The sequence below is a fragment of the Cloeon dipterum genome, chromosome 3 (genome assembly GCF_949628265.1).
Source record: "Cloeon dipterum chromosome 3, ieCloDipt1.1, whole genome shotgun sequence".
NCBI lineage: Eukaryota > Metazoa > Arthropoda > Insecta > Ephemeroptera > Baetidae > Cloeon > Cloeon dipterum.
The window spans coordinates 25530980-25552253 of record NC_088788.1 but is presented as its reverse complement, the minus strand read 5'-3'; the positions used below and the strand labels follow the sequence as shown (position 1 = coordinate 25552253).

General features: G+C 39.6%; 5 protein-coding genes across 9 annotated transcripts; 3 read left to right on the top strand and 2 right to left on the bottom strand.

The window, feature by feature from the left end:
• Positions 1-1728: 1728 nt before the first annotated feature.
• LOC135938683 (inner centromere protein-like) lies at positions 1729-6411 on the top strand. Of its 2 annotated transcripts, none has more exons than XM_065482527.1 (13): positions 1729-1887; positions 2227-2346; positions 2640-2769; positions 2835-3193; positions 3248-3445; positions 3546-3694; positions 3889-4177; positions 4361-4572; positions 4626-4976; positions 5030-5075; positions 5132-5209; positions 5267-5432; positions 5943-6411. In XM_065482527.1, the coding sequence occupies exons 2-13, from the start codon at positions 2227-2229 to the stop codon at positions 6158-6160; spliced, it is 2316 nt and encodes a 771-aa protein (XP_065338599.1). In that variant the 5' UTR covers positions 1729-1887; the 3' UTR covers positions 6161-6411. The 2 variants fall into 2 exon arrangements, with proteins under 2 accessions (XP_065338599.1, XP_065338598.1); XM_065482526.1 differs by having other exon boundaries at positions 3498-3694.
• LOC135938686 (tRNA-specific adenosine deaminase 2) lies at positions 6292-7418 on the bottom strand. 2 transcript variants are annotated; one of them, XM_065482532.1, is made up of 2 exons: positions 7258-7418; positions 6292-6977 (listed from the first exon to the last, which is right to left on the bottom strand). In XM_065482532.1, the coding sequence occupies exons 1-2, from the start codon at positions 7341-7343 to the stop codon at positions 6407-6409; spliced, it is 657 nt and encodes a 218-aa protein (XP_065338604.1). In that variant the 5' UTR covers positions 7344-7418; the 3' UTR covers positions 6292-6406. The 2 variants fall into 2 exon arrangements, with proteins under 2 accessions (XP_065338604.1, XP_065338605.1); XM_065482533.1 differs by lacking the exon at positions 7258-7418 and adding an exon at positions 7058-7073.
• Positions 7419-7571: 153 nt separating this feature from the next.
• Positions 7572-8353, top strand: Bet5 (blocked early in transport 5). Of its 2 annotated transcripts, none has more exons than XM_065482535.1 (4): positions 7572-7590; positions 7757-7861; positions 7925-8134; positions 8210-8353. In XM_065482535.1, the coding sequence occupies exons 2-4, from the start codon at positions 7760-7762 to the stop codon at positions 8327-8329; spliced, it is 432 nt and encodes a 143-aa protein (XP_065338607.1). In that variant the 5' UTR covers positions 7572-7590; positions 7757-7759; the 3' UTR covers positions 8330-8353. The 2 variants fall into 2 exon arrangements, with proteins under 2 accessions (XP_065338607.1, XP_065338606.1); XM_065482534.1 differs by having other exon boundaries at positions 7585-7702.
• Positions 8343-11306, bottom strand: l(2)dtl (lethal-(2)-denticleless). Its single transcript, XM_065482529.1, has 8 exons — positions 11121-11306; positions 10781-11008; positions 10507-10698; positions 10342-10452; positions 10183-10279; positions 9936-10123; positions 9624-9874; positions 8343-8859 (listed from the first exon to the last, which is right to left on the bottom strand). Exons 1-8 carry the CDS (start codon positions 11161-11163, stop codon positions 8428-8430), a joined length of 1542 nt encoding a protein of 513 aa, XP_065338601.1. The 5' UTR covers positions 11164-11306; the 3' UTR covers positions 8343-8427.
• Positions 11307-11619: 313 nt separating this feature from the next.
• gny (garnysstan) lies at positions 11620-19323 on the top strand. Of its 2 annotated transcripts, XM_065482531.1 has the most exons (8): positions 11625-11885; positions 15830-15924; positions 16011-16143; positions 17180-17361; positions 17422-17554; positions 17614-17847; positions 18160-18453; positions 18706-19323. In XM_065482531.1, the coding sequence occupies exons 1-8, from the start codon at positions 11823-11825 to the stop codon at positions 18961-18963; spliced, it is 1392 nt and encodes a 463-aa protein (XP_065338603.1). In that variant the 5' UTR covers positions 11625-11822; the 3' UTR covers positions 18964-19323. The 2 variants fall into 2 exon arrangements, with proteins under 2 accessions (XP_065338602.1, XP_065338603.1); XM_065482530.1 differs by lacking the exons at positions 15830-15924; positions 16011-16143; positions 17180-17361; ... (2 more) ...; positions 18160-18453; positions 18706-19323 and adding exons at positions 12698-13132; positions 14094-14438; positions 14633-15578 and having other exon boundaries at positions 11620-11885.
• Positions 19324-21274: the final 1951 nt, after the last annotated feature.

Genomic DNA, 21274 nt, shown 5'->3' with positions numbered 1-21274 from the left:
CTAACATTAATTTTAAATACAATTACATTATTCATGCAATGTTTGACATTTTAATTTTGATCCTATATAATACCTCAGAGACGAATTAAGAGAAAATGCGTAGTTCTCTTCCAGTAATATTTCCAACTAATATGAAGCCCCCACTTTAGCCATGTGTGCTAGAGCAAAAACCTTCGTCTCGTAATAGCTTCTCAGATCAATATTCCGTATAATGCGATCAAAGATATCGTGAGTACCAAGAGCATATATGAGAAACAAATCAATCATTTTGAGGAATTTTGGTCCAGAATAGGACAATGACTGCACTTAATTTCAGTTAGAGTGAGTTAGAGAAGAACGTTATAAAAACATGAGAATATAATGGACATTCTAATCTCATGTGAAGTGAAAGTTACAATCCATTCTGGAATATATTAAGTGTCTCCAGCAAAGTAGCGAGACGTGAACACTTAATTAAATTTATGTCTTTCGCATGCCATCCATAATTCAACATTCCAAATCTCCCTGCTGAAGACGGACGTAAGCGTGTGCAAGTACAGCCTGCACTTCACATTGCCCAGATATTTCGCATTGCGATTGAAAAATATGCTGACAATGTTGTGGTGGCCGCCACAGGGTGACGCTCTCTCCTCCTACCAGAGAATACATATTATATAGGTTGCAACCTGAAATAATCATTCTCAGCTAAGTGTTATGCTATTTTGTTAAAAATAATACTTTTGGCGTAAATTCCTTACAGATTTCATGAAATTCCTTTGTGTTTTGGGGTTAGGAGGTGAAAATGAAACCTTGCGGGATCTTCAAAAAATCTTCTCTTTATGAAACAGTCAGTCACTTGGCGACTTAGTCTAACAGTTTACAAGGACCCGAATGAGCCGGGTCCTTCACAATTAAACGCTCGGAACAATTAAGATGCGACTTGTTGGCTTCAGTGTCCGGCGAAATCTAATTTAAATTCAAAATCTCTCTCTGTTGCATTAACGAATTACTAACAATCTCATGAATAACAATACCCTAGACTAAAAATGAAAAAGGAGTGGGAGCTCGGCTCCGCAACCACTACAGTGTTATTACTTTTATTTTCTATTTTAAATAAAGTATTACTTGCTATTTTAAATATGTTTTGTGCTCACCGCTGAATTTTATTGAGCAACACATTTCCCAGTCAGTTTCAAAAAAAATTTAAACGTGCGAATTTATCCGAATTATTATCATCCATGTCCGTGATGGAGATGGGACTGAAACACAAAAGAGGCTTAATATTTTAAACGTAAATTTTCTGTATTTATACCAGTTAGGAACTTGTAAATTAAAAGAAAATTGAAAACGACGTGTCATGTCATATGTATAATGTTTTGGCGTAGTTAGTATTTTAGGTATTTTTTTAATATACATTCTCAACATTCCCCATAGGGAGTTGGCGCGGTTTCTTTATCTGAAGAATAGTGGGGAGAAAACTGTGAACTAGTCCAATGAAAAGAGTTTTGAAAAAAGAGAAACTTGAGCATGAGAAAAAATTTAAAATTTCTTTCTAAAGTCATCATATTAAAAATTCTATTAAATTAAATGAGATGTAAACTTTTTGCACCTTAATTATTTAATTTTAAGTATAATACCTTGAAGCAACAACTAACTGCTATACTCCTCTATGTAGTCCCCTCTCATTCACAAAATTCCGTTGGAGCGGATGGATCGCCTCCTTGCGGCGCGCTAGCCGCAACTGCCGCCAGCATCAACATCAACAGATCAACATTCAACACTATCAACAGCAACAGGCACCCTAGAACGCGGGCATTCGGGCAGTGCTTGCTTATTTATTGAGTTTTTGCTGGAAAAATAGTCTGCCTGGTTATAATTTGTAGTGATCGAACGCCTAAAAATCTGAAGGTATTATCACAAATCTCTTGAAAGAACCTTTCTCGTGTGTGGGAATAAATGTCGTGCCTACTTAGAGCAAGGCAGGTGTGCAGCTGTTTTTCCCGCGTTAATTTTTTGTCAAAATATTATTAATTGTCAAATTTGGAAAAAATGAATTTCATAGTAAAAGTAATAATGGCATAAAAAATAGAAAAATCTATGAATTTTTCTAAGCACGCTTCGTGACTGTCCTGGAGATAAGAAATCCAAAAAAGCACACGAGTTGACTGCGTGAATATGGGATGTTCGTTAATCTCCTGTTTTATCATAATATCTGCCGCTTTCACATACTAGTATTGATTGTTACAGATGGTTAAAAACCACGAAGAACTTGTCAAGGCTTGCGGACAGCTGAACCTCAATGCTCTTCGGACCGAAGCAAATAAAGTTTACAAAAACTATTTACATAGCGTGAAATCCATTGAAGAAGTAAGCTTTTTTATTTGAATATACATAGCAATTCGTACCTATACTAGGTATACCTAAATTTGGTGAGAGTAGGATAAAAATAACCCTGCAGTCCCTATATTAGCACCTAATTTGATAATTGTCTAAAGATTACATTTTTCAACATTTATTTAGGGTTTGTTATTAAAATTGTCAAAATAAGGCGTGTTTGCCGTGACCTCTAGCCCCTATTTGCACCTAATTTAGGTGCGGATAGTGCCACCCTTTTTATTTTTCCATGGTCTTTCATTAATGTTGAACAAAACGCATTACAGGAAGCAATTCAATGGGCTAATGAAGTCAAAAATAAGCTGCGTGCTGAAAGGAGAAAGTGTCCAATGCCTCCAAGGACTCCCACACTGAAGAGGAACAACAGGAAGAGAAAGATACCTGACAAGGCAGAAGGTTTGATCATTTTCTTCATTTTTCGCACTAATATTTTAAGTTTAAATCAATTTTACATCAAATAGTTGAAGAAAAGGAAAACTCAATTGCTGTGCACCGGAAAGTAAGGGGTGCCGCCCAGGCTGCTGCCTCCAAATTCCATGATCAGCTGCATGTCCCAGTGAAGCTGAGAAGACCCACTGAGAAACTCGAGCCAGCTAAGATGGTGGCTCCCAAGGCAGTCAAGAAAGTGCGTGTCATGAGCACCACTTCTGACAGTGATGACTTTGATGATGCAGCGTCAGTAGCGTCCAGTGCACCCTCAACCAGAGCCAGAACTGCTAAGACCAAGAAGAAAAATGAGCCTGAGAGTGAGAATGAAGCTGAGCCCCCAAAAATGGCCACTAGGGGAAGAGCCAAAGCTGCTGAAGGAAAGAAAGCCAAGGTAACACTCTTGCTATTTATTTGTGGACGTGATCAGAACCCAATTTCTTCTCAGAAACCTGTTAAAAAAAGGAAGCTGGCCAGGCAATTTTCAGAAAGTGAGCCTGAAGAGCAAGATGTTACTAATCCCACCTCTGATGAGACTGCGACAGACATGCTTTCGTCTCAAGAAGAAGATCTAAGAGAGAAAACACCTGAGGATCAGCCAGTAAAGTCAAAGAAAATCATCATGAGCCGCGAAGTTACAATTAAGGTATGTGTTTGATAAAAGCCCCATCCACCTCCTTCAATTGCTCTCCTCAAAGATGGAGAGAATATCTGATTCATTCATAGCGAGACATACTTCCAAACAGAATGCTGGGACTGAGAGCCCTCTTGAAGGAGAGTCGGACGAGCAAGAGAGTTCACCGCAGAAGCCTGCTCAGAAGAGGAAGTCAAGCAGAAACAAGCGTCAGGAGGCGGCAGCTCAGCTGCCTAGCAAAGCTGCAGACCTGAAAGCTTTGTAATCATTCAATTACTTTAATATCTGCAAGAATATCTATATTATCAATTACAAAGAATCTTAAGGTGTAAGAAGGAAAATATCAGTCAATCAGTTCTCACAAAATATCTGGCTAGATTATGTCAAATGTTATTAGTAAATTCAAATTTCTGAAAATTATCTGAAACTGCAATCTATTATAAATTTTTCTCTAGAACTCCGCACATCGCTGGCAAGGTGAAGGAGCGGGTGATGGCTGTGGAGCAGTCTCTGCAGAAGGGCTATCCTCGTACTTTACTGAAGGAGCCAACTGTGGCCACGCCGCACTCGCCAGCCAAGTGGCTCAAAGCTCCAAAGGAAAGGGTTTCAGAACAGGAATCGGCGTCAGATATTTTCAGCAGTGACACAGAGGCGAGCAGCTCTCCTTCCCATAAACTGAGAAAGAAATCTGTTCCTTCCACTGTCGTGAGGCCTTTGCTGTCTAACACCAGCACTCTTCCAAGAGTAAGCAGATTTTCTTGCAATTGTTTCTGTATCTGTAAAGTTAAAAATATTTGGATGTATAAACTAATCTTGAATCTCAAAATTTGTTTTTAAAACTTTTCGCTTCAGTGCATGATGCACAATCAATTATTACAGTAGTGCACATCCAAAGGTTCTTATGAAACTTCTTCCGCTGCTTTTTAGTCAAAGCAGCTATCAACCAACACTATTGGAAGGAGCAGAATTGTTTCTGGCAAAGTCTTCACTTTGGACGCACAGCGTGAACAGGCACAGCAGATTGCTCAGGAGCTGGAGAAGAAAAAGGAGTTGGAGCGTCAGCAGAGGGAGGAGAAAATGCTGGAGGCTCAGAAGAAAAAGGAAGAGCTGCTGAAGCAGAGGATGGAGGAAAAGAAGAAGTAAACTTAAGCGCTAAACTGAAAATTATGATTTCATTGCATTTGATTTGCAGGATCAACGAGGAAAGGCAAAATAAAGTGCGAATGATGCAGGAGCAACGCCAGAAGAAAATGGAGGAGAAAGAGGAACAGCGCAGGCTGAAAGAGGTCAAAGAGAAGGAGTTGAAAGAGCACAAAGCCAGCAAGTTCCAAGAGTTAAAGGCCAAACGCGCTGAAAAGAAGAAGCTGGAAGAGGTGAAGAAAGAGGATGATGAAAAGAGAAAGCGAATTGACGAGAAACGAAAGGAAGACGAGGACAGGAAGAAGGAAGAGGACGATAAGAGGAAGAAGCTTCAGGAAGAAAGGAGGAAAAAGGAAGAAGATGAAAGGAAGGCTGCAGCTGTTAAGAAAGCTGTGGAAGCAAAGTATGTGTCGTTGCTGAATAAATTTCAATTTTTATCAAATTTTATCTTTTCAGGAAAGCACAAATGAATGTGACTGCCACCATTAGCAAGGAGCCTGCTGTGAGTAATTTTGTTGCATTAATTTGAATTTAGTCTTCACTTTTGGGTTTTCACAGGCCGCATCCTCCAATATGAATAGCACTTTCACAAAGAGCAAGGAGGTCGTTCCAGAGACACCCAAACCTAAAGCTGTGGTGAGTTTACCAAAGCTAATTTATTGAAGACAATTTTCAAAAAAAATCTGATTTCAGGCGAGAATCGCTCAGATTGAGTCCTATGACGTAACCCCAAGCAGGGATGAAATGCCACCTCAGCAGCGTAAGAGCGAAAATAACTATGGCATTGACGAAGTGGACGAAGGCGACTCCAGTGACGATGATGAGAAGCCAAAGAAGCAGGTGCCACATTGGGCAGAGCGTAAGTTTGGATAATTCCACAAGATATATTTTTACTCAATCAAAATTGAAAACAGTGGACAAAAAATATTTGTGTTTAATTGGCCCACTATTACGAATCATATGATTATAAAAATTATCCTGCACAAAAATTTCAGCTTGACATTTTAATTACATTTTCAAGTGACGAATTTGTATTTTATTAAAATATAATTCTACACTTCACGCAATTCTAAATTAAAAATAATGTATTTATTATTCAAGCCATGAAATTTGAATGAAAATTGCAGCCATCTCAAGTCTTTAAATTGAAAGGTTTTTGTTGCCTTAACAGACTTAAATTTTCACCCCATTGATCGGAATATGCATCAAGTTTTTTTATCAAACACAATAGCTTTTAAATAATATTATCAATGTTTTTAGCATAATTATCTTAATGGAAATGATAAAGATCAGTATAAAAATATTAAAAAAATATATATTCTTAATAGCATTTCTTGTGACATGATTTTTAAATCTACACCTCCTTCAGGCATGAAGAACAACATTCATCTAGACTGCGCAGACTATGTCAAAGTTCCTCTACGGAACAACCTGTTTGGCACTCGCGTTTTCAAACCTACTATTCAAGATCTTTTTGGGGTTGGAGCAAGGCCATTGACCCGTCGCTCGAGCGCAGTTTGGAACACGCCGCCCAATTTGCACCACATGACCCTGAATGCTTCATTGCTGGGGGCGCTAAATGAATAATATCTTGCAATTCCTCTCTTGATTTTGTTCACTAATTATATTATTCTTTCAATTGTTTTAAATGAGTTGCGTTGTTTGCTTTGTAGCTCTTAATGATTCCATTCCATGTAAATAACGTGAAGATCTTTCATCTTAATTTAACCCAATGAAAATTGTGGATTAGTGTAACTTTTATTTCTGAAATTTGTTTAAATGTAATAAGTAAAATTAAGAGTGTAGTTCAGGAAGAATTATAGTTTCTTTCAATCATCTGTGCTCTACTCTCTTTTTCTTCTTAACTTTATCTTCCGGAGCAGATGGATTTGTTCCAGCATAAAATTCTTTTAAGAGTTCAACAGCTTCTTCTGAGCGAACGTCAGACCTTATGTAGGGACTTCGACAAGAGCAAGCCACACTCATAGCGTCAAGCACTGTGCCCATCCCTCCAAACCTTGGGTTATGGCACCCAAACACAATTTTTCCAACACCTAGCATTTTCAGGGCTGCTGCACACATGATGCAGGGTTCAACAGTCACATAGAGGCTCACTCGGCTCCAGTCGGTTTTAGAATTTAGTGCCAGAATTTGGTCTATGCACTTGATTTCGGCGTGTGCTTCTCCAGTCAATTTGTTGTTGGTTGCATTTCTGCCTTCGCAAATCACGTGCTGATCGTCTTGGACGAACACACAACCTACGGGAACCTCGCCTTCTGACAAGGCGAGTCGGGCTTGTTTGAAGGCTCTTTCCATGAAGACATCATCCTCTTTTAAGCATCGCTTATTAGGAGGTGGCGAAGAGCCAGGAGAAGGAGAGCTGCGTGCCTTAGTGCACGGCAGGCTGCAAATCCGAGAAACAGAATTAATTTATGGGGAAGATGGTAGTAATAACGAAAACTTTAATTTCCATTGTGTACATACATAAATATACCGGTGTATGGACGTAAAAATTTGTTTTGAGTACATATATATGGAAAAGTTATAGTTCCCGCCGAGTTACAGTTTTCGCCTTTCAATGTTATTAGTATAGGGACGAGTGGGACGACAGATTTGATGCGTGTAAACGGTAAAGTCGGCGAGAACTAGCTTTTCCATATATGTATGATACATAAGATACTTACATTGCTGTCGATTCATCTTCAGAAATAATATTCATCTTTATCTTTATATTATAGTACATACAATATTTACGACCGAACACTCTCATAAAACTTCAAAAACCGTGAGATGCGATTTCCACGTTCTAAACAGCATGGTCAAGTTTATTTACAATGAGAGATTTAAAATTTGGAGATAAGTCCTTTCCGCAATTTGTGCTGAAAACTTCTATTGTGGTTCGATGTTCGATACATAATACATCAATAAAATGGCGGCTGAGCGTATCCTTGTTGTTGAAACGTACCAACTAAACAAAACGTCATAATACAACAGCTGACGGGCAGGCAAATGGTTGAGTGAGTTGTTTATCTTCTTTTCGATTTTAAAGTTCAGAAAGAATTCTGTCCGATTGACGACGCTCAGAGAAAACTAATCGCGTGGAAATAATTAAAATTATCATGGCATTCCGTATTTTCTAATGATCTTAGCTGATACCCTAATTCGCCCTTGTTTATTCGCTAGAAAATGGTGAAAATATACAACTTGTACATTTTTAACAACGCTGGGACCCTACTGCATTATGCGGAGTGGAATCGCACCAAGCAGTCAGGCATAACAAGAGAACATGTATGTTTTGACAAAATTACCAGCTACAATTTAAGAGCTATTATTAAATGATTATTTTTTCAGGAGGCGAAGCTTATGTATGGAATGCTATTCTCAATCAAATCGTTTGTGGCCAAAATGTCCTTGACTGACCCAAAAGATGGATTTCTGTGCTACAGAACCAACAAGTATGCCCTGCACTTTTATGAGACTCCAACGGGAACCAAATTCGTTCTCAATACTGACTCAACAGCTGGCAAAATGACTGAATTCTTGAAAAACCTCAATTCACAGGTATTATTATGAAGTTTTCTATAACGATTACATATATCAAAAGAAATGTTGAAAACAATAAACGATTGATTTCAGATTTTTGTCGAGTACGCTGTGAAGAACCCAATGGTAGACCTTAGTCAGCCGATCAAAAACGATCTTTTCTCTGCCAAATTGGATGCGTTTATCAAAGGCTCTCCATTGTATGTCAGTTAAAAAAGCAATGGTCATTACATGAAATTATTTTTATTTCCTTAACGCATGCTTCACTAAGATAAAATCAGAAGTCAATTTACAAATATTACGTTAAAGCTTTAGTGAGCTTTAGGTTGAATTGTGATATAGCCTTTTATAGGACTTGACATTTTCAGTCTCTTTGCTGACTTTCTGTCAGTGCTCAGTGATCTTTTCACCTTTGCACGCGATCTGCTGGCGCTGGCCGGACTTGAGCCAGGCGACGAGTTCTGCGGGCTAAGTGCGGTGAGCCAGTTGGTGCTGCATTTTCGAACTCTTGGCGAGCATTGGTGAATCACAGACTCGGGTTCGTGTACGAAGGAGGGGAATGGCCTCAGCAGGCGGCACTTCACTTGAGGAGGTTCACTCGCTATTCGCATGCTCTGAGAGGCGAAAAATCCGTGATGAATAATTTCAGTCTTTCCTTCAATTGGGTTTTCTTCGTCAGTCTTGTCTAGGACAGGAGTAGGCCGCCAGATTCTGTGTGTTTTGTCGTCACTGAGGCTCAATAACTAGAAATAAATGCCAGAATAAATTTATTAACCTTGGAGGTTCAAGGTACAAGATATTAATGGGATAACCTAAAAAATTGAGTTTGTCAAGCTTTTGCCAGTTACTTGCGTGGAATTAAATACCAAAAATGAATAGTAATTTTTGCATTTGTGCCAAAAGAACTAATTTCCTGACCAGGGAAATTTGTTCGGGATTGCTCCAGAAACTTCAGCAGGACAAATTGTTTCAGGGTCTGGGTAGGACAGAAGTTCTATTATTGTTAGTTTCTTGAAAATACGTCAGTTTTTTTAAAGAGTAAGGGGTAAGGAACGATTGTACGGTTTTTTTTAAATCAATTAGTTAACTGATAGCAAATTTTTTAGGGTTGACATTTAATAGTGTTTATGGGAGTCAAAGGTGCGATTTTTCAGTTGTAATTTCTAAAATCGCTCCCCAATCTCAAGTGAATATTTCATGTTCAAAATTGAATTCCAAATATTCACAAGAGGAATTCTAATAATCATTTCTTTTTCAACCTACAGATAAACAATACTTAAAAAATAACAAATTTCCCTCCAAAAACGTACTAAAGAGGTTAACAATTTTATAACCTGAAAATTCCGCAGATTTTGATACAAGAATAGGATAGGACAAGAAATCCAAAGACTTATTCAAGAACAGGGAAATTAATTTTTTTTCAAGACGAGTCAGAAAGGAAAACCCCGTTCTAAATACTCTCTACTTTGTATATCTGCATAATACAAAGAAGTAAATATTAGCTCACCATTAGCTGATCAGTCACAGTTCCAAATTGCACGCAGGTGACTTCCTTCTCGTGGCCAACAAGGCGGGCCACAGGGTGTACCTGAGGGTACTTCTCTCCCTGCTCAGTTATGCACCGGTCGAGCTGGGTCGACCACAGGAAAATGCTGCCATCAAAAGAACCCGAGGCGAGATAGTGGCCACAGTCACTAACGCTGGCATGCATGTACGAACTGTACGCAGAGTTTGTGTCATGGCCCACAAATTTGCAAACTGAAAACAAGAGATTTAGCGCCTCTGTCGTACAGAATCATTTCTAATCAATTAAAGATACCTGGGTTTGAATTGTACGTGTTGGCGTTGAAGCAGTAAATTGAGTGGTTTGAGCAGCTTGCATACAACAGTGAGTCCGTGACTGAGAGACTAGAGACCGTGGCGCCCACCTTGAAGACGTGCAGAGGAAGAGGTTGCTTGGCTACGTTCTTCAAATAGGTTCGTCTCAGGTCCCAAACTTTAATGGTTCTAAACAGTAAAAAGATGATTGGAATAAAAGTTCCAGAAATTATTTGTCATTTGCTAACCCGTCAGTAAATCCACCGGAAATTAGAGTGTTTGGGTCTCTAAGGGCTAGAGCTGTGACACTTTTGTTGATAGCCTTGACAGTCACTGGCCCTTTTGCTGAAGGGAAAGCAGACATTTCAGTATATGCTAAATATTTCAGAAATTGAGGATTCAATTACTTCTGCATTTTTCTATGTGGGCGTTTACAATCACATTGGACACTTGGTAGGTTGGACTCCTGTCATCATAAATCACAATATTACCATCTCTGCCAGAGGAAGCCAAAAATCCTGAGATTTTTTATGGTTAATTCGATCAAAAAAAGAATTGTTTCAAATATCTACCCGGCTGATCTGGATGAGTGCAGATAGTCCTGATTGACTGCTGATGCTCAGTGAGAATGGTCTGGTCCTCAAGCCTCGCAAAGTTGGCGATTTTGACCGTTTTGTCACCTGAAGCTGTCACTATGTATATTTCTCCACTTCGGCTTTTGAACCATTGAAGGTCGAAAATAGCATTATTGTGCAAGTTGATTCCTGTGTGAACATAATATATTATATGGTTTAGTAAATCCGCACTGACAAGCACATTTTAATGATTGTGTATCATAATACATACGGTTTTCTAACCGCTCTGGTTTCTTCTTCTCGGCAACTCTTTGAAAGTAAACAAATCCAAGCTCGTCGGCGACGGCGTAGAGTCCATCTCTTTGGTTGAAAGGACAAAATCGGCCTACCAAACATTCGCTCTCTTCAACATTTTCTTGGAAAGAAATCGATCTCTGGTGCGTGTCATTTTTAAAATTTACAAGTCGTGGTATGCACACGTCCCTGTTTTTCCTAAAGCCTGTAAAACAGTTAAACAATTTAATCAGAATTTAATGCACAACTCAACATTTTTACTTTATGATCTGTGTGATCAAACACAGAGACAACGTTTGGTAGTTTGTTTAGCTCACCTAGACCTGAAGATCTCCTTTGCAGGTTGTAAAGTAACTCCATTTTCTTGGTTTTAAAGTTGTTTTGCTTGTTTTCATTCAAAAACGGTTCAACTTTTAAGAAAAAAATCAGCGCAGCAAGAGCAGCCTAGCCTCATCCATTTTGCACTAACTTGACATAGCATGCTCACGCTCACATACTCGCATGCTCGTTAGTTAGGTTTGGTTGATGGTTAATTTCCCGCGCACGCAGTTGTCCCCAGCCGTCTTTGTGTATATTATATGAATGGAGCGTACCCTAAGGAGTTACAGTGTATCCGTACCGCGCAGGTTTTTTGACAAATTTATTTCATCATACCAAGGTAGTTTAATTTTTAAATATAATTGATGCAAAAATATTTCATAGCATTAATTAGAATGGAGAAATTGGGAAAATTTCGATTTGAAGTTCTTTTTAAACGCGCTCTGCTCCAACATAAACCTTCCTTCGACCTTCGACTCCTCCCCCTTGCCACGATGTTTTTTGAATTTTTTTGAGATCTGAAGTACATCATACCAGTCAGCTGCGACACAACAACATCAACGAAACTGAAGGGACAGTGTTTTAGAGGGTCGATATTAACTGAATTTGTCAATTAAGCTTAAGAGGGGTTACTTCGGATTTTACATACCTACGTCTGATTTTACAAGAAGATATAAATTTAAATTTAAAATCAAGCAAAAATGGTGTTCAGCTGCGAGGCACTCAAGAAGAAAATCACCAAAGAGTTAAACGCATCTCACGTGGTAAGAGAAATGACAAAAATTTATTTTCGTTTTCAACATTCGTTTACATTCTACTCAGTGCGCAACTGGATGTGTTATTTAAACTGCTTGTGATGGTAATTTAACGTGGTAATTTTCTATTAATGCGGCTTTTGTTCATAACTCATTTGTATGTATATCTACAATTATGTATTATCTATTTATGTAGCCTTAAGAGTCACAAAACCATAACCCATAACATTTAGAACAGAAAACAAATCGGTATTAAGTGGTAAGTATTGGTTCTTTAGGTTTTATGAGACGTTAGACGTATCATACAATGTATGTATACAAGAACCAGGCAGCAGCAATTTGTTATTATTGTACAAAGTTATTTTCGAATTTTCATTCAAATTTCGTCAATAAGAAATGGGCAGCACCATTCGCACCTAAATTTAGGTATAATAGGGTTTGGTGGACACAGCCACACATCTAAATTAGTTAAAAATACGGGCTGGAGAACACGAATAATAATATTATTCTGTATTTTACTCGAATTCTAGTAGACTCTATTTTCTTGGAAATTTGAATTAACACACTGTGGTCTGAATTTCCCTGCTCTGCCTAAAATTGATGATTATTTGGTCATAATATTTTTCTTGCGTTTTTCCCTCGATTTGTTTTTCTCAAAAACGAATAATAACCCACAATAGGGTGTAGCAAGGTAAATAAGAGTAGTTGAGGGTCTAATTCTGCCGGCTGGACGATTCGTACGGACTCATGTAAAATAAAAATGCGAAGAACAAAAGAAGAAATGGTCGATCGAGAGTAAAAAGGATGAACTGGTGTGGCAGGTGTCGTCGTCTCGGCGCTCCGAGAGCAGCAGCCTGCGCGGCTTCACGCTGCTGGTGGTGGCGGTGGGCCTGGTGGTGCGGTGGGCCGTGGCCGTGGGCCCGCACTCAGGGCAGGGCCGGCCGCCCATGTTCGGCGACTACGAGGCGCAGCGCCACTGGCAGGAAGTGACGCTGGAGCTGCCGCTGCGCCAGTGGTACGCCAACTCGAGTCGCAACGACCTCGGCTACTGGGGCCTCGACTACCCGCCGCTCACCGCCTACCACAGCTGGGCCTTGGGCCACGCGGCCCGGGCCCTCGACCCAGCCTTCGTCGCACCGCACCACTCAAGGGGCGTTGAGCACGACGTGCACCGCCTCTTCATGCGCGCCTCTGTCCTCGTCGCAGAGCTCGCGGTCTACCTTCCGCCCTTGCTCCTCTACACCAGGGACCTCAAGGTTGGTTTTTTAAAAATTTTCGCCACCTGTAATGGTGATCGCGTGTCCGACACGATGATCAAAGCCTAAATTTTCTACATGAACATTTGGAAAGCAAACTATTGTTCAACAGTTTTTTTTTTCTATGACATTTTAGTAATAATTTACAATTTTATCAGTGGATTTGAGTTTATTGAAAAAGCAATTTGTTAAGTTAATTTAATATGATTAGCATAGCAGCAAAGCAGCAAGAACAAAATGCTCGCAATCAGATGGGACAGCAACATTGGGGCATTAAACTGTCAGAGTTTTGTCAATAGTAAAAACTTCACTGTCTCGTTTTTCCCAGTTTTATATTTTTTCTCAAAAGAATCGAAGTTTAAGTTGCAATTATCGTTTAAACCTCAGTCTAGGGGTTTTCAAATTCTTTATTAAGTTTAGTAATAAATTGTTTGATAAAAGTTGTCTCGCAAAGCTATGTTACAAAAGCTGTGATTTATTTCAATTTTGAAAGCTGCCACAGAAAATGTTTTTTCCCAATCTTGCTATGACTTTTTAGTTGCAGTATCTGCACTGCTTGTGGGAAATAACCCTTTAAAACCGGCGATTTTTTTACCATGTTTTACACTATTCCCCTATTCAAATATTAACTGTGGATGTCAAACCACTTTGGCAAATAATAATATTTCGAGGAAACTTTGTGGAAATTTAAAATTCAAATTGAATGTTCCAAGTTTAAGTTTTTTGTAAGTTGCTTTCCTTAGAAGTTGGGCAATTTAAAATCAATTTTACTTCGTTTCAATTCATTTCTAGTTTCTAAATTTGCACTCAGCCTATTTTAAATGATTTTATTTAAATAATAAAATAAATAATATTAAATTTTTACATTAAAATTCAATATGCTAGTGTCGGCACGTTTTTACTTGGAAAAATAAAGGATGTAACTCTTATCTGATGAAATTAAGCCTAAGTTTAATTTCAGACGAATCCAGTGTTGGCCGTTTTGTACCCCGGCCTGATTTTGATCGACCACGGCCACTTCCAATACAACTGCATCTCGCTTGGGCTCACCCTGGCGGCCGTGGTGGCACTGAAACGGCGCCGCCTCGCCCTGGGCAGCGTCTTCTTCAGCTTGGCCATCAACTATAAGCAGATGAGCCTCTACCACTCACTGCCCTTTTTCTGCTACCTGCTTGGCGTGTGCCTCAGACAGCCCACCTGGGCAGCTGCGCTCTCGAAGCTTGTTAAAATCGCTCTGGCCGTGGTGCTCACCTTTGCGTTTGTGTGGGCCCCCTTCCTCTACCCTAATCCAGCTGATGTGCTGCAGGTAAGGGCTGCTGTTGAATTGTTCAGTGCCTTTCTCTCGAAAATATATTGAAGTTGCCAAATTGTTCTGCTTTTAAATTTTTTGGATATACTTTTCCAAAAAGTAAATGAACGGAATAATCAGCGTAATTAATTTGTGCCATTATTAAGAATTTTACTCGTGCAATAAATAATATTTATCCCTGCTAACTGCAGGTGCTGCATCGGATTTTCCCGGTGGCGCGCGGCCTGTACGAGGACAAAGTGGCCTCCTCCTGGTGCGCCATCTCAGTCGTGGTGAAGGTGCAGAACGTGCTGCCCCGCACCTGGCTGACTCTGCTGTGTCTGGTGACCACGCTGGGCGTGGTGCTGCCGTCCAACCTGCTGCTGCTGCGCCAGCCCAACAACAAAAACCTGCTGCTCAGTCTGTTCATCTCATCGCTTGGCTTCTTCCTCTTCTCTTACCACGTGCACGAAAAGTCCATCCTGCTGCCGGCGACAGCTGCCATCCTGCTGCTGCCGCACCACCTGGTCTCCGCTACCTGGTTCCTCGCCATCTCCACCTACTCGCTGCTTCCGCTGATGGTCAAGGACAAGATGGTGGTCCAGTGGGCGGCGTTGCTCGTCCTTTTTGTCGCGGTTGCCGCCAAAATGATGCCACCGGCCAACTCTGCCTTTCTCCGCACGGCCAGGAAGATCTCCCTTGGTGGCAGCATTTTTCTAGTCCTGGCCCAAGCCGTAGTTACGCCACCGCAGCGCTATCCAGACATCTTTCCGCTGCTCAACTCGATCTTCAGCTGTGCGCACTTTTTGGGATTCCTCATCTACGCCTACTGGGTGCAGTTTAGAACTGAGAGCAAACAACATGCCAACTAAAATGGAAAAAAAAGATCTTCACAACTAATTTTCGTTAAGGAAAATTGTTTTATTTTCGATCTTCTGACAGAAAAAACACAAGGGCTGTTTCTGTTTTAAAATTGTAGCCGATTTTAAAGTTGAATTTGAATACATTTAGATGTTGTAGAAAAATATGTTTTTATGCCTACTTTACTGCACTAAAGGGATTTATTTGTAAAACAAAGTTGGTGAGATGATGTTTGAAAGTTTGAGATTTCAATGCTGTGTTGCAAAGATCTCTAATAAAAACTAATACTGACTAAAAGTTTTATCTTATTGAAAACTGTCGCAATTACTGCTGAATTGTTCAACGGTAGACAGCAAAGAGGAATCGATGTGGGTTAAGTGGGGATAATTGAAAAAGCATATAATTGCAGAGAAATTAATCTTCACTTGAAAAGTTGCCGAGTAATAGCGCGCTGTCACAAGCAATATTAATCTAGCTGCCACTAATGCTCGCTAATGAAAAGGCGAAGCCGACAAATAATTTTCTCTCTGCTCTGGCGTGTGTTAAAGGAGGTGTATGACGACAGCGACGGATGCGGCCAGAAGTTTAGGGTTGTAGTTGTGTCACCTTTGTTCGAGGGCAAGCCGATGCTGCAGTGTCACAAGTGAGTTAATCTATTTTCAAGGGTTGTTATCACCGCCGCCATCTGGCTGGCGCTCACTCGCTCGCTCGCTCGTTTTTCAATTGCAGATTAGTGAACGCAGCCTTGAAAGACGAGCTCCAACAAATCCACGCCTTTTCACAAAAAACATTCAGCCCCAGCCAGTGGGAGAAGGCGCAAGGTGTCGGTGCGCAGAGCGCGATGTGCTCCGCTCCCGGAAAGGCAAGTCAATGAGCGCGGCCCCCGTGCTGGAAGCGGCACTTTTTCCATGTCAATCTTGCACGATCACTGGTGTCTGGTGTCGAATTCTTGCAATAATTGTTGCTCATTAAAGCTGTCGCCTCACTAACCGCTCGATGTCTCAATTTTCTTTACTCCAAAACTGGTTTTTCATTCCTTCCTACTCATTTAGGAAAACTAATAATTGTTCATTCGTAATGCAAGGCACAATGTCTAGAGCTATTAAAGAGATCAATTGGAAAAAATTTTCTTTTATATTTTTCAATGAGTTTCAATATTTAGCCTGTGTGCTCAACATAATTAAATGAAAACAGTGCTTCACTCAAATATGAATTATAAATAAATTCACTGTTGCTTTCAATTTTACACAAACATTACAAAAATGTTGCTGTCTGTTGGTTTGTCGAGTAAACCAGGGTTGCGTTCAGAGACCCGAATTTTAGAAGGCTGAAAGTGTGAAACTTCATAAGATCGACAAAATTGATGAACCGAAGCAGAAAGTCTAAAAGATCTTGCACAAGACTGAAAATTTATGATACATGGTCAAAATTACGTAAGACAGAAAAACACCTATCCAGTGGTGGCCAGAATCACGCGACGGCAGGTGTACGGCGCTTTAAAATAGGCAAATTGTTAGAATACTAATGGCATGAGTGCTTTTGAAATCTCAGTGAGTTCAGAAAGGGTTCAGAAGCGTTAAAAACTATACCACCTAAAATAAAATTAGGAAACCATGTATGTTTTGTCCGCGTGACAAAGAAAAGGCCTAAGATCCCAGAAAAATGAGAATACACAGACTCGGTTTAAAATAATTGAATAAATTTCGCAAAAAAAACCTTTTTCAACCTTGTGCAAATTAGGTTCAAAAAATTATGGCGTCTTGCATAGAGCATTTTTCCTCCTGGCTTACAATTTTGGCATTAAAAATTAAAAATGCGTGCATGCAGCCTTCTGAAGTTTGGGACTGCGGAACTTTCCTGTAAGCCCAAACACAGCAAAACTTTGGTTTTACATGCAGGTGATTTTATTCGGGGAGCATTCGGTGGTCTATAAGAAAACAGCCGTCGCCGCGTGCGTCTCGAAGCGCACCAAAGTGTGTCTGACGACTGGAAAAGGAAATACTATCTTGATGGACATGCCTGGAGTCGGCTTAAGTCAGTTTGAGGTGGAGCTGCCCGCTGACGAGGGCCAAGTAAAGGGGTAAGCATAGAAAAGAATTGAAAGCAGCGGCCAAATGCAATCCTATTTTATCGGCAAAAGGAGTGGAAAGCTAGCAAACAGCCTTCTCGCCAGTCTGCTTGAGGACCCGGGAGTGCAGAATTACGGCACCGTGGACAAATCGGATGAAACCCTTATGCAACGCTTGGACTGGTGGGCCGGCATAGTTGAAAACGTAAATCTCCGCGTCCTTTTCTTTCTTCGCTTTTAGATCAACTGTGTGTGCATTTTCAGAACAACAAGATTAAGTTTTCCGAGCAGGCGCTTTCCGTCCTGGGTTACCTGCACTCTTTCCTGACTCCGCGTGGAAAATTCTGTCGGGGTCTGGACGTCAGGGTTACCTCAGACATCCGACCTGGTGCTGGAATGGGATCATCAGCCGCCTACGCCGTCGCCCTAGCCGGCGCCTTTGGAAAATTCCACACGGCCAATCTGGACAACGCGAAAATCAAGGAACTAGCCTGGCAGGTAATATTATGTTTATAATTTTGACCAGCCTATCAGTTTAAAAAATAATAATTCACTGGTTTGTTGATTTCATTTGGCACCATTCTCCAAAATTGACTTGGTCAAACAAGCTATATATTTTATTTTATATTTAATACTCACTGTCATAAATAAATACATAATTGCATCACTTTTTAAAATCAAATTCTCACAAAACTCCGCCAGCACAATTATTTTTTAACTTGATTTAAGATGTAAAATGCGAATTGAATGAAAATTTTTGGAATTGTTAATTGTAATTATTTTTTTTAAATTTAATCTCTGCACTGTCAGGCCGAAAGACTGGTGCACGGTAAACCGTCTGGTTTGGACACAACCGTGGTCTGTGATGGTGAAATTGTCCGTTTTCCAATCGTGGAAAACGTTAGTGTGCCGAGACCGGCGTGGCCTTTGAGGATCCTTCTTGTCGATTCGGGAGTGGCGCGAAACACAAAGAGAATGGTCGAGATCGCGGCTGAGAAGCTGAAGGAAATTGGCACGGATATTTTGGAAGAGATGGACCAAATAGCAGTTGAAGCCATTCAAGCCCTGACTCTTTCCCAGGATGAAGGTTACAAAATAATCGAGGTAAAAATAAAAATATTTAAATCAATGTGTCTGAAATTTAAAAAAAATCAAACAAATTTTCAATAGTGTATATTTATAGCTTGCATAGTTTTTTTTTAGAGTCCCATCACATGAACAGGCTTAATAGCTTCATTACAGCATGTATACCCCATATGGAAACACAAGTTGTGACTTGATAGTGTATTTTGTAGGGCAGCCCAAGCTGTAGACGTAAAATGTATAAATATTTATACACATTTGACGCTTTGGCAGGATTTGGTTGAGAAGAATCACAAGTGTCTGGTGCAGCTGGGCGTTTCTCACCCGGCGCTGGATCAGATTTGCAGCACTGCGGCGCGTTTGGGCTTGAAGGCGAAAATCACTGGCGCAGGCGGAGGCGGAAACGCGTTCGTTTTGCTGCCTCCAAATATGACGGCAGAAAAGGTACAAGAACTGCAGACCGCCTATCAAGCTGACAACTACCAAAGCTTTGAAGTAACGCTTTTCGGGCCCGGAATCTCGTTTGATTAATTTGGGGAGTATTCCTTACAATTAGACTGCGCGGCAAGGACCTTTTCGCACAAAATGGCATTTCTTATTCGAATTATTTTTTACAAATTTACGTCAAGCTCTTGTTGGCTCTCATTTTACTCAAATTCATGACAAAACTAACATTTTAAGGAATATACCGCAGCGTAATATTAATGGATAGGAATGAAATTTGAAAAAATAGGAATGGGAGAGTTACCGCAAACTATTTGCAGTATAATCAATATTTTAAAGCGGAGATATTGAATTTACAAAATATCTCTTACATCCCTAATTGGTGGTAGTTTCTTCGTATTTCTCACAGGTATCCATTACTGTAATTTGAATAAAGTTGAATCTTGAACAAAATGTATCATGGTATTATTCTCGAATCCTGAAACGCAAGATTTTTTATTCTAAATTTCAATTTTATCTTATATTTTAGCAGAGATGAAATTTTGTTTTCAAACCCAAAAATACCAAAACATAAAAAGCAACACATTTTTAATTGATCCAAATTTGCCACTGGCTTATCATCAATTTGAACAGTGTGTGATATTTACAAAAACATCGAAAGCGATCGATATTCTATTTTTCCTCATCAATAATTTTAAATCACCTAATAAAATACCGGCGACAGCGGACTTCATAGGCGAAAAGTAGATTTATGTAACTTGACACTTGAACCTCTCAAAATCATCATTTAATGAGCGTTATACGTAAAAGGGTATCTAAACTCGTTTTTTGCTCGTTGCGTTAATAAATCAATTCTGGGCAGTTGGGCTTTCAACTTTCAACTGGTTGTCGATATGACAAACTTTTTTACACTATGTTTGGCGTCACCGCACATTGAAAATATCTGGCGTGTGATCGCGTCTGGCGGCCGGGCAGACTAATTTATATAGAGCCGCTCTTCTAGCTAGATTTCTCTCCGGTTAAGGCAGCGCAGGGTGAGTGGAAAATTGTCATCAAACGAAGACCAATATCTGACAGTTTTTTCTAGTCAGTCCAATCTGTCTGACAGTCGCGGTGGCTGTTTTCATCATATTTCTACTTTTTCACTTTGACAGTAGAGTAGACCCTTGCGTGGTGGGTGGTCTAGTCACAATCTTTTTCAAATCGAGAACGCGCATATTATTCAGGGCCGCGTGCACTAAAAGTCATCGTGCCTCTAGTCGTCCCTGCCAGGATTGACTGCTTTCGGTGGCCCAAAATAAAATTAAATTCGTTTTATAAATACAGGGAAGAATGTTAGAACTTGACCAATAGCATTTTTTCTGGAATATATTGGCAAATAAATTGTCAATTACATTTCTTTTGGATGTTGTTTTTAATGAAAATTTATCAATGTTCCGTCTATATAATTTTTTGTATTTCTCTCGTTTTTGTAGGGATCGACTAGCTAAGTTGTCGATTTTTTTAGTTTAGGGTTTGGGTTCTGTGAAAGAATGGTCTACGCAACTTTAACCGTAATTGTATCTCATATATGTATATTGAAATAGCTAGATTGCATTTACGCCTTTTGAGGCAGGTGTGAACAATATTTCACACCCAATTTTCAAACTAATATTTTAGAAATATAAATAATGATATTTTTTACGATCGAATAATTTTCCTTACACCGTTGAAAAATGCGTTTGCGATTTTCGTGCCGAGAAGAGCAGGTAAAGGAGTGGAATGAAAAGATTTTTTGCTTCCATTATGGATGAATGTTCTGCGGCACAGTTTCTATTCCTCTGCAAGGCGTTTGCGATAGCCAGTTTTAAATGTATGGTTTTTATGATGAAATTTACATCTTGTCATATCTGTTTTTTTCTCCTGAGCAGCATCGTTGTAAAGTTGTTTACCAGAAGTGAATACACGATCTTAAATCTTCTTAGGAACAATATTCTCACCTCAGGATTTTTTCATAGTGAATTTCCTAATTTTTGGACTTTCTGTGCCATCAATGTTCCAAGATCCACTTTAATTCTATTCCAATCACAATTTTCCCAACTTTCTCATCACAGAAAAATAATTTTCAGACAGTTTCGCTTTCAGACAAAATCTGTTTTAGAAACAAAATTAAGACAAAATGCAAGCCAGGGGTCGTCGCTGCAGATTTGCAAAAATCAAGATTAAAACTGGTGTGTAGGAAAAAACGCTTCAACCAAAACTCAAAGTCGGGTGATTTTTTATCATTTTAAAAAATGAGTTGTTTTCTCACATGCATGAGTTGAAATTTAATATAATTTCACAATCAACTTGAAGGCAAAAAGCGACGGAAATTAAAAGTGAAGCAGGAAATTGCTGCTGAAATGTTATCAAAAGACGC